The 11,860-nt window shown below is 37.5% G+C and overlaps 1 protein-coding gene across 1 annotated transcript in view; it reads left to right on the top strand.

Annotated features, from left to right (window-relative positions):
* Nucleotides 1-11,010, top strand: part of DCLRE1C (DNA cross-link repair 1C) — a 105,238-nt gene extending 94,228 nt beyond the window's left edge. Inside the window, exon 14 of the mRNA XM_007954920.2 lies at nucleotides 10,097-11,010. Coding sequence (XP_007953111.1) covers nucleotides 10,097-11,010 — 914 coding nt within the window. The remainder of the gene's footprint in view (nucleotides 1-10,096) is intronic.
* The last annotated feature ends 850 nt before the right edge of the window (nucleotides 11,011-11,860 follow it).

Below are 11,860 nucleotides of genomic sequence, written 5' to 3'. Positions count from 1 at the left end.
CAACCTTCCTTCCGAGGAGTGGCTGGTGGGTTTGAACCACCAGCCTTCTGGTTAGCAGTCAAGTGCCTTAGGCACTATGCTACCAGAGCTCCATTAATGATAATAGTAGTTTTAAAACAGACAAATAGAAGCCAACTAAACACCAGAAAAAAGAAAAGAAAAAGAGAAAAATTGGTGGAGGACCCAGGCTCTGTCCGAGCTCACAGACTGGGATGGAGTACCTGCGGACCCAGAAGGTGGGTGGGAGTGGGGGATGGCCACACCTCCGTTCACCAAGCAGGTGTGGGGTATAAGTGTAACAAGAGGTATGTCACACCTTTTCAGTTGTGCAGGTCCAGAGTGTCCTTGGGGTTACTGGCAAGCAGAACCTGTTCTTAAGCCCCTGGAATGTGGGAGAGCGCTGTCTCTTTAAATATCCAAAATGGTCAAGCCACTTGTAAATATTCAAAATGGCGGTACTCTCCGGACAGGCAAAAGTCCATAGCTCAGCCCATCTTCCTCTTCACTGCTTCTTCACCTTTTATTCCCCAGCCACCAGAGCAGTCCTCCATGCAGTCCCTTGCTAGCAGGGCTGATTTTTAGGTTAATTCTTAGGTCCTACCATCACTCGGGAATTTCCAAGTTGTCTGTGTCATCAGGATCACTCAGGATTGCTGCCAGACTGCAGCTCCATATGTCTCCTTTTTTTGGTATTTTCATGCAATTCTTCTGCTAGTTTGGGTTTACTCCACTTCTATATCCTTCCCTTCAAGGCTTAGGGGTCCAGGATTATCTTCTGTGTCTGTTAATTGGTTTCCCTTTTCTTTGTTGAAGAGGGTCTGGCAGTCTTTCTGCCTATTCTGCCATCTTGGAATCCCCCCTTTTCACTTTATTGATGGTGTCTTTTGAAGTGTAAAAATTTTAAATTTTTATTAAGTCCATTTTTTTGTTTTATTGTTTGTGCTTTTGGTGTCACATCTAAGAATCCAGTGATTAATACAAGATCACAAAGGTTTACTTGTATGTTTTATCATTTATTGGTCAGTTTTGATTGATTTTTCTCTTTATTATGGGTTGTATTTTCTTTCTTCTTTGCATATCTGGTAATTTTTTATTGGATACCGTATATCCTGAATTTTGCCTTGTTAGGTTTGCAATTTTAGATCTCTCTGGTAGCATAGTTCCTAAGGCACTTGACTGCTAACCAGAAAGCTGGCAGTAGAAACCCACCAGCCATTCCTCGGAAGGAATGTTGGGCAATCCACTTCTGTAGTGATACCACCTGGGAAACCCAGGGAGGGGTCACTATGAGTTGGGTCCAACTTGTCCCACATAACAACAACAAAAATATCATGAGCTCTGTTTTGGGAGGTGGTTAAGTGACTTGAAATAGATTGATCCTTTTGTGTATTGCTTTTTATCTTTGATAGGGAGGGCCACGATGACAGTTGGTTTAGAGTTAACTTCCCCCCCTGAGCCAAGGCCTTTCTTAGTACTCTTACCAATTTACTCTGTGAATTATGAGGTTTTCAGTTTTGGTTATTGGGAATAGGCACTATTCCTAACAATGTGTGAGTTCTGGTGCTGTTTCTTTAATTCCTTTGAGTGGTTCTTTTTTGGCCTGAGGTAGTTTCCTTATAAGATTGTGCCTCAGTACACTGAATACTTAAGGGCAGGGACAAATTACAGTAAGCAAAGTAAGCATGTGCTTAAGGGCATCAATAAAACGGGTACCAACCATGCAATCCTCAGCCTATAGGACTGTGAAACCCGAAGAACTAGATGGTGCCCAGCTACTACTGTCAACCACTCAGAGGGGGGTCTATGTAGGACCTGGATAGAGTGGGAGAACAATGTGGAACAAATTCAAAATCTTAAAAAAAAAAAAAAAAAAAAGGGACTAGTTTTGCTGATCTGATAGAGCCTGATGGGACCTCTGAGACTCTGGCCCCTAGCGGCCCTTCAGGTCTGGAATTAAACCCACTTCTGTGGCTTCCAACCAAACAAAAGACAGGCATATGAGCTGAACATTTACAATAGGTAGATACACTCCTGGGAGAGAACAATCATGGGAGAATAGAAGGGCTGTGTATGCACAGGGAGACAGCTTGGGGAGCAGGAGTGCATAGGAGGGGAAGGACACAGGAAAGAAGTAACCTTGGGGAGGAAGAGGGATGGGAGCTGTTGCACTGTGGTAAATTGCAGTCAGTGTCATGAAACAAAGTGTATGTGAGCTGCTGTATGGAGAGAGAATTTGCTCTGTAAAGTTTCACTCAAACAACAATAAACAAACAAACAAACAAAAAAAAAAACAAGTACCAGTTGTCCAAACCAAAGACCAATAGATGCCAAGCAGACAGGACACAAGGACAAACAAGTACTGCACTGGAAGGGAACTAGCAGGGCACTAAATAAGTTGATACCATTTTATAACATTTAGATAGGAAAGTTATATTTCTTTTTTCATTTTGGACTGATTGGGTGTAACTTCATATTGAGTTCATTTTTTTCAACCACATATGAACGTTCCAGTGGCATTATAATTGGAAGACTCATGATGTATCTGGTCCTGTGCAAAGCAAACCAAAACACGCTTTCAAATTGAACATACCCTTGTGTTTGTATCATGCTGTTTGTGATTGCTCTTGCCCCCATTCGGGATCAGCAGTCGTCAGTCCAGTGAACTGTGAAGATACAGCATCAAAGGACAGAAATGAGTGTGCAACTTTTTAAGTATTATTTCAAGACAAAAAACACTCATGGAGATCTATTAAGGGCCCCCCCAACAAACATCATATAACAAAATGAATGAAATTATATCTGACTGTCTTTTAAGTACTATTTCTTTGACTGTCACAAACCTGAAGAACATAATTACATATTCTAAATCGATTTTTTTAACATACTAATTTTCAAATATAAATTTTTGTGTTAACATCCAAACTCTAATGTAAAATTTATTTTGTAATTTTTACTTGTTTTATAAATTTTATGTATTTGCAATTATTCAAATTTATTTGTTATGGTAGAACAAATTTAAAAAGTGACAGTTTTATATCCAACTAAAATCAAACAGCAACAAATAAGTAGTTCACAAGCATGAAAACAGATGATGAAAAGAATTTGTGAATCCCTAAAGACAATTCCAAAATTAACTTCGTTTGTAAAATGTAATGAATCAGAAGAGACTTCTTCCATTGAACCATCGAGTTTAATGCAAATCGTACTAGTAACACTAGTCCTTAAAAGCTTGCAAGCAACCATCTAGATGCAACGATTGGTCTCTCCTCATCCAGAGCAATATAAATATAACAGAAACTGTTCCAAATTCTGCATCCATTCCTTGCTGTAGTAAATAAATAAATAATGGGGTAGAAAGTGAAACTGTTTTAGAATCTAAAATTGTTGCATCTGCAGACTCCATAAATATCAGAAATACAGATCTTGCTTTGTGAAGTTATTTTTCTTCTAATTACATAAGTTATTGGATTGAAACAGGGCCAAGTGATTGTCACCATCACAGTGGACTATTTGAAAGTTCATATAGGAAATTTCTGGATGGTAAACAACAAGGTTCTGTAGCCAGAATATATTTCTAGGATGGAAAGCTAATGGTATTATTATAAAAAGGATTGGTTAATGTATTCTCTGTCAGTTGGCTCTGAATATTGTTTTGTTTGCAAACTATTCAGTCCTAAATAATTTTATTCTTAATTTGCTATGGATGGATTTAGCAATTGGTGCTACTTGAATGATTGAGAAACATGAAAACAGTTAAAGTCACAGAGATTATACATTGTTTTATTTAAACCAAAGACATGGCTTAGGCTTAACTCACAGACTGGAAACAAATTAATGAAGAATATCAGTATTGGAAAGCCATTTTGCAACATGTTACTGCTGTTATTATAACAATTGCTGGACGTGGACTGTCTTTTGGAGGAAGAAATGAAGTGTTTGCATCACCACAAAATGGAAATGTTGGGGGTTTACTTGAACTTCTTGCTCAGTTTGATCCAATTTTAGCAGGTCACATCTCAAAATATAGTTACACAGAAAAGGGCAATCCATCATCTATGTCTAAAACTATGTGTGAAGAATTAATAAACTTAATAAGTGATAATTAGCTATTTTCAGTGAAATAAGTATAACTCTGTATTTCAGTTTGCCTGTAGATGCCACTCCTGATCTTTCTTAAAGAGATCAGCTAAGTATTGTTTCAAGATACAAATCTCCAACAGATGGTAAACTTGTTCAGTGATTATCACATTTACTAGCTTAAAAAGTCACACCATTTGGGGTAAATTGTAGTCAATGTCATTAGACAAAGTGTATGTGAACTTCTATATGGAAAGTGAATTTGCTCTGTAAACTTTCACCCAGATCACACACATACACACAAGAAAAAGTCACACCAGTGAAGAAATTGCAAGTCAACCCTAAAGAATAAGCTAGAATCTGCAAAACACTGCATAACGTGGATGAACTTGCAGGACATCATGCTTAGTGAAATAAGTCAATCACAGAAGGAGAAATATTGTATTAGTCGTTATTGTAAAAATCAAGGAAAGGTTTATCTGTGGAAGGAAATTTTCTTTGTTGGTTACCAGGGGGGAGGGAACACTAAGGTAGAGACAAGTATTGATTTGGGTGAAGAGGAAGCCAGTGTACCAGATGTGAGTGATCAACATGGTGGCATTGAGGAAGAAGAAGAGAGAGAGAGGTATATGGAAGGTACAGACAACAAAGATGAACCCCTTTGCACATACAGTACTGCGTTGTCAGTGAAGGCAAATGTGGGTATACGGGTGGATAGATGGGTGGACAGGCTGAACTAGTAGGTATGTCTATGAAGCGGGGAGTGTACCCAAGACCATGTACAGGGTTGGCAGACAATGGTCCTTTAAGTGTATTTGTATAATCTGAATTCCCAGGTGTACAGTGGAGCTGACAAGGGACAAGGTTGTAGTCACTTGGTCACAGCCAGCTACCCAGAGGGAGTGAGTAGTTGAGCCTGTGGGGTCGGGACCATAGTCACAGGGGACATCAAGCCAATTGACATAACATACTATACAGAATATTGTTCTACCTCCTACTTTGGCGAGTAGCAACTGGGATCTTAAAAGCTTGCAAGCAACCATCTAGATGCAACGATGGGTCTTTCCTCATCCAGAGCAAAGAAGAATGAAGAAAACCAAAGATCCATGGAAAGAATTAGTCTTTATGACTTGTACACCATGTGATCTGCAGCCTATATGACTATGAGGAACTGGATGGTGCCCGGCTACCACTGTCAACCACTCGGAGGAGGATCTATGTAGGAGATCGTGGATAGAGAGGGAGAACAATGTGGAACAAAACTCAAAATCATTTGGAAAAAAAAAAAGGAGGAGGGAACCAGGTTTGCTGGTCTGATAGAGCTTGGGGGAACCACTGAGACTATGACCCCTAGCTGCCCTTCAGGTCTGGAATTGAACTCACACCTCTGGCTTCCAGCCAAACAAAAGATAGGCATATGAGTTGAACATTTACCTCAGGTAGATACACTCCTTGGAGAGAACAATCATGGGAGAAATAAGGGCTCCTTATGCACAGGGAGACAGCTCAGGGGGCAGAAGTGCATGGAGGGATGGACACAGGGAAGAGGTAACTGTTGGGAGGAAGTGGGAGAGGAGTTGTTGCATTGTGGTAAATTGTAGTCAATGTCATGAGACAAAGTGTATGTGAACTGCTGTATTGCAAGTAAATTTGCTCTGTAAACTTCCACCCAAATCACAATTAAAAAAAGAAATTGCAAAGCAGATTATTCACTATTAATATGAAGTTTGCAACATTGATTTTTGTCAGTGCAGAGGCCAGTCCTATAACAATGCTGCCAATATGCCAGGGCATTATAAAGTCATGCAACAGAAAATTTTAGAATGTAATGAATATACCATTTTCATACCATGTGCTACACATTCACTTAATGTTTTAGGACTTAGCACAGGAGATTGTTGTCCAGAAGCAGTTGATTTTTTTCTGTTCAGTTACTCTGCACTTGTTTCCCCATCTCTGCTCACCAATGGGCAGTTCTTAAAAGATACACAGGCAATGACTAAGTATTAAAACGTCTTTCTAATACATGTTGGGAAGCACATGGTGTAGCAACAAGTGTAATCGTGGAATCATACACTCAGATTCTAGATGCTTTAGAAAATATTATTGAAGACTAGACACAAGAAGGGGATAGGAAAAGAGAAGCTGAAAACATTGCCAACAAAATGCAAACAGTGGAGTATATAATTAGTTAATATATTGCAGCATTTTCACTGGATGAGTCAAACACTCCAAGATTTAGAAGTAAATTTAATGACAAGCACGAACCTCTTCCAGTAACAGGGTATTTACATAGTTTAAGAGAAAAATTTGAAAACACAACAAAACTGATTTTGACAACTTCAGGAAACTAAAGAAGCTAAATGCTGGCTTAAAGTCTTGCAAGAAAGAAAAGAAGGGTGAAAGTAGATAAAATCTTTCAAATAGATATTGCTCCTTAAACAATGTGGATATACTTGATGAAGAATGTGTGAAGGCATCCAAGAAATTAGTATAGACTTACCCCATTAAATACAAATCTTTGTGGAAAAGTGCAAACAATTTCATTGTTATGTTAGAACTAAGTTTACAGATTCAGGAAAGAGACGTTTTACTAATGCAGAAATGTATGATTCTCTAATAGAAGATAAAATACAATGTGTATTTCCCAGTGTTGAAATTGCTTTACACATATTCCTAACTTTAATGATCAGACATTGCACAACAGAATGCTTTTTTGTCCCCAGAGCATACAATAATTCAAGAAAGATACATTGAATTATTATGTAAGAAAGTAGATATTATTTGGCAGCTTAATTGTGATGAAATCATTGAAAAATTTATAAGAGTAAAGAATAGAATTTTTTAAATTATTACCTGTTAGAGATGAAAGATCTATCTAAAAACAATATAGTTATTTGTTGTAGTATTTGTTTTCTGATCCATTAAATTTTCTTTTATGACATCTTTTCATTTGTTCATTTATAATGGTAATATTTATTATGAAACAAGCATCAAAATTTAAGTAGGAGCCATTTAAAACAAAATTGGTAGAAGTCAATTTTTTTGTTGTTATTCTAGGAGATTAACAGAATTTTACATTGATTGTTGAAACAACCAAGTTCACTGGCTCTTTTTGTTGTAGAATATTCTTTTTGTAGACAATGTCATATAAATAGCCACTCCTCCTTGGATTTCTGAGGTGGTATCACTATGGAAGTAGATTGCCCAATCATCCTTCCAAGGAGTGGCTGGTGGGTTTGAACTGCCAGCCTTCTGGTTAGCAGTCAGATGCCCTAGGCACTATGACACAAGAGCTCCTTATAGGGCAGTTCTATTCTATCTATCCTATATGGTCACTGTTAGTGGGATCCATTTGATGGCAGTGGGTTCTGGTTTGGTTTGGTTTCTTTTCTTACAGGCTTTAGGCTTGCTAATTATCAGTTTACATAAACCCTTGAGGATTTCAACAATGTCATACTTCTTGTGACTTTTTCTTAGTGTTATATGCCTTTCATTTTCATACAGAGAAGTTTTAAATTTTTTAAATGGTTATTACAGAAGGAACATGTCACAGAATTAGCTTCTACTGCTATCACTTGATTTCAGATGCATACAGGTGAGGTAATGTGAAAATACTTTTACAGATTAAAGTATTTTACAGTATGTACCATAGTTTGGTTATCCATTCATCTGTTGATGGGCACTTAGGTTGTTTCCATGTCTTTGTTATTGTAAATAGTGCTGCAGTGAGCATGGGTGTGCATTTATCTATCCTGGGTCTTACCTTTTCAGGATATATTTCTAGTAATGGGATTGCTGGATCAAATGGTGTTTCTATTTCCAAATTTTAAGGAAGCGCCATAGCATTTTCCACAATGGTTGTACCATTTTATAGTCCCACCAGCAGTGTATGAGAGTTCAAATCTCTCCACACCCTCGCCAGCATTTGTTATTTTCTCCCTTGTTGAACTTTGCTGTTATTGCTGAGGTGAGATAATACACACGGTGGAATACTATGCAACCTTAAAGAATAATGAAGAATCAGCAAATCACTTCATAATGTAGCTGAACTTGGAGGACATTATGCTGAGTGAAATGAGTCAATTACAGAAGGACAAATATTATATGAGTCCATTATTGAATAAAAGTCAAGGGAAAAAGGTTTATACAGGGAAGGAAATTTTCTTTGTTGGTTACCAGGGATGGGCAGAAATGGGAAGAGAGGGAATATAGATGAATAAGTAATTAAGAGATAGGTTTGATATGGTTGAAGGGATTAAAAATGGTATAATATATATAAAAAATAAGATTTGCCGTTAGTTAATAGTTTTGTTGTTGTTCTACATTCAACTTTTTTTTTTTTTTTATTGTGATTTAGGTTAAGTTAATAGTTTTTTAAGCCTGGTTATGGACATATGGGGATTCATTGTACTAAAGTATTGTACAGTTGAAACATACCATGACATTGGTATACTCACTGGTCCTGAAGAACATTAACTTAGATAATACAAAAACATTTCATAAGAAGAAGCACTCTAGCATACTAGTGGAAGAGCTAATGCAAACACATCCATGGCTTAAAGTAAAGCCGTATCTAAGAGACTAGGGTGATTCCAAATACAGTAGCTAGACATCTTAGTCACCACAGCCCTTTAGGAAAGAAGGATACGATAAATAGTTGCTTGTTTAAACAATTATAAATCATAATAGAAAATTGGACTTAAGAATTAGGTTTGAGTACTAGCTCTGACACAAACTAGTCCATTATTGTAAAAAGTCACAGGGAAGGAAATTTTCTTTGTTGGTTACCAGAATAGGAGAGGATGGGAAGAGAGGGCAAATAGATGAATAATTGAGATAGGTTTGATATGATTGAAGGGATTAAAATAAATTATATATCTTCATTATTCTTTTTAATGTTGCATAGTATTCCACTGTGTGTATCATCTCACCCCAGCAATAACAGCAAAGTTCAACAAGGGAGAAAATAACAAATGCTGGCGAGGGTGTGGAGAGATTGGAACTCTCATACACTGCTGGTGGGACTATAAAATGGTACAACCATTATGGAAAATGGTATGGTGCTTCCTTAAAATTTGGAAATATAAATACCATATATATATATCTTACATATATATATGTAAGATTTGCCATTAGGTGATAGTTTTTTAAGCTAGGTTATGCATTATCATATACCTTCCCTGGGCCAGTTTCCTTATTGGTAAAATGGGAGCTTCACTGCATGCTAGTCTCTGTGGCATTATTGTAGTGGCTTTTAAAAATGCAACAGTCAGCTACATCACTCGGAAAATACTGTTTAAGAAAGTTATTGTAAGTTAACATCAGATCCAGCAGAATACTAAGTTGCCAAATACATCGTTATTGTTAGCTGCTGTGTCTTTGGCTCTGACTCATGATGACCCCATCTGCTACAGGGCAGAACTGCTCCATAGGGTTTTGTTGGCTGTAATCTTTACAGAAGCATTTTTGCCAAGCATTTAATATACATAGATTCTTTCAGCCTCAAGAGCATCTAATTTCCTTTCAGTTGAATATCTACTATTTGCAGAACAAACAGTTTGCAAACTTCTCTTCTGCATAGTTCGCAAACCTGACTGATGAACAGAACCAGCTGCAGAACTTAAAAAGCTCTTCAGGTGATGTTAATGCTGTCAGGTTTAAGAACTACAAACAAAATGCATTGTGGCCTTATTTGGGGAACACAAATCTTAGTCTCAATTTTACTTGTTGCTGTTACATGCCATCTAGTCAGACCCAACTCATAGCGACCCCTCCTTGGGTTTCTGAGGCAGTATCACTACGGAAGTAGATTGCCCATATGGAAAACTGAACAATGGTGATTACAGTATTCAGAATTTCCCAAGAATAAGGGGCTTTTAAATTTCCCTTTGAAAAATTAACTTCCTATTCTTTGCAATTCCAAGAATGAAATGCCACAAATTGGATTTCTGTGAAAAGCACAGATTGGCTACCTCTGCTTTCTGTTGCCTATAAACCTGTTTCGTTTTTCTCACAGAGGAAGAAGATGATGATCTCTTTGATGACCTTCCACCAGTACCTTTAAGGCACAAGGTTCCAAACCAGGAAATTCTTCAACCCGAAGTCTTCTCAGTGACTACAATATCACAAAATCAGCCTGAAAAACCACGACAAAGCGCAGGATGCTTCGAAGAAGACAGTATACAAACCTCTCTTTTGGCAAACTTTGTAGATTGTCAAGAATCCAACAGTGAAGGTGAAGAAGAATTAGACATCCCAGCTTCGCAAGGAGGAATGGATCCTCTAACACTTCAGCAGCATAAGTCTGATGTGGATGTACCACAGTGGGAAGTATTCTTTAAAAAAAATGATGAAGTCACAGATGATGGTTTGGAAAACTTCCCTTCTTCCACAGAGGCAGGGGCATCTCAGTCACCAAAGCTTTTCAGTGACTCTGATGGGGAATCAACCCACATCTCTTCCCAGAATTCTTCTCAGTCTACACACATATCAGAACAAGGAAGTCAAGGCTGGGACAGCCAATCTGACACAGTTTTGTTATCTTCCCAAGAGAGAAACTGCAGTGATATTACTTTCTTAAACAAAGGTAGCTATAGACCAAGAATTAAAGAGAATATTATTGCCTCCCCACTGGAACAGGATGCACTTTGTCCAAAGAATACTCACTCTGATTTGAAAAACAGAGATCAAGATGTAAATAGAGTTGGTACTGGAGAACCAACTGCAGTAAGTAGTGGGAAACACATACCTGAGGAAAAATGGTTGCTAAGTCCTAGCACAAAGGCAGATTCTCAGAGTTCCTCTGATTTTGAAGTTCCCTCAACCCCAGATGCTGAGCTACCTAAGCAAGAACATTTACATTATTTATATGAGAAGCTGGCAACAGGTGAGAGTGTAATAGTTGGAAGAAAGAAAAAAGCTCACTCTTAGATATTTAAGAATTAGAATTACTTCATTCTAGAGGAACTACTAAAAAACCTATACAGAGAGGTAATAGTCAAAAATACAAGGGATAAATTGAGATAGGGCAGTTTAAAATGTCACATAACCTAAAAGAAGGCAGGAAGGGGTAAATAGGAACAAAAAGCAGAATGAATAACCAAATAATAAAATGGTATAGGTAAACTGCAACCTATTGATAATTACATTAAATGAAAATGGTCTAAAAACACCAATGAAAAGACAGATTATCAGAATGATAATTCAAAAATTATATGCTGTCTATAAGAAATTCACTTCAGATACGATATAAATCAAATACAAACCCACTGCCATCAATTCGATTCTCACAGTGACATGTAGAACTGGCAAGGAATATATCTTTATGGAAGAAGACTGCTTCATCTTTCTCCCACAGATCAGCTGGTGGGTCTGAGCCACCAACCTTTCTGTTATCAGCTGAATGCTTTAACCACTGTGCCACCAGAGCACCTTTCAAATATGATACTAGGTTAAAATACAAAAATGAAAAAAAAAAAGATAAACCATGCAAACATGAATGAAAAGAAAGAAGCCACAGTAGCTATATTAATATCAGATAAATTTCCTAGTGATAAAAGGTCAGTTCACCAAGAAAACATGTCATAAATGTGTATGCACCTAACATACATTAGATACATTAGAACTGAACACCACCATCAACTATTGCCTCTAATTGACATTTATAGAACATGCCACCCATTTCCATAGAAGGAAGATGAGGCAAACTACTTCCATAAAGATTCACTGCCTTTTAAACCCAATGGGGGCCATTACAAGTCAGACCAACTCAATGGCAGTG

This window comes from Orycteropus afer, unplaced genomic scaffold (genome assembly GCF_000298275.1).
Source record: "Orycteropus afer afer isolate SDZICR_OR568_19922 unplaced genomic scaffold, OryAfe1.0 scaffold00481, whole genome shotgun sequence".
NCBI classification, from domain to species: Eukaryota; Metazoa; Chordata; class Mammalia; order Tubulidentata; family Orycteropodidae; genus Orycteropus; species Orycteropus afer.
Note: the sequence above shows the minus strand (reverse complement) of the source record. Positions and strands in the feature narration are given on the sequence as shown.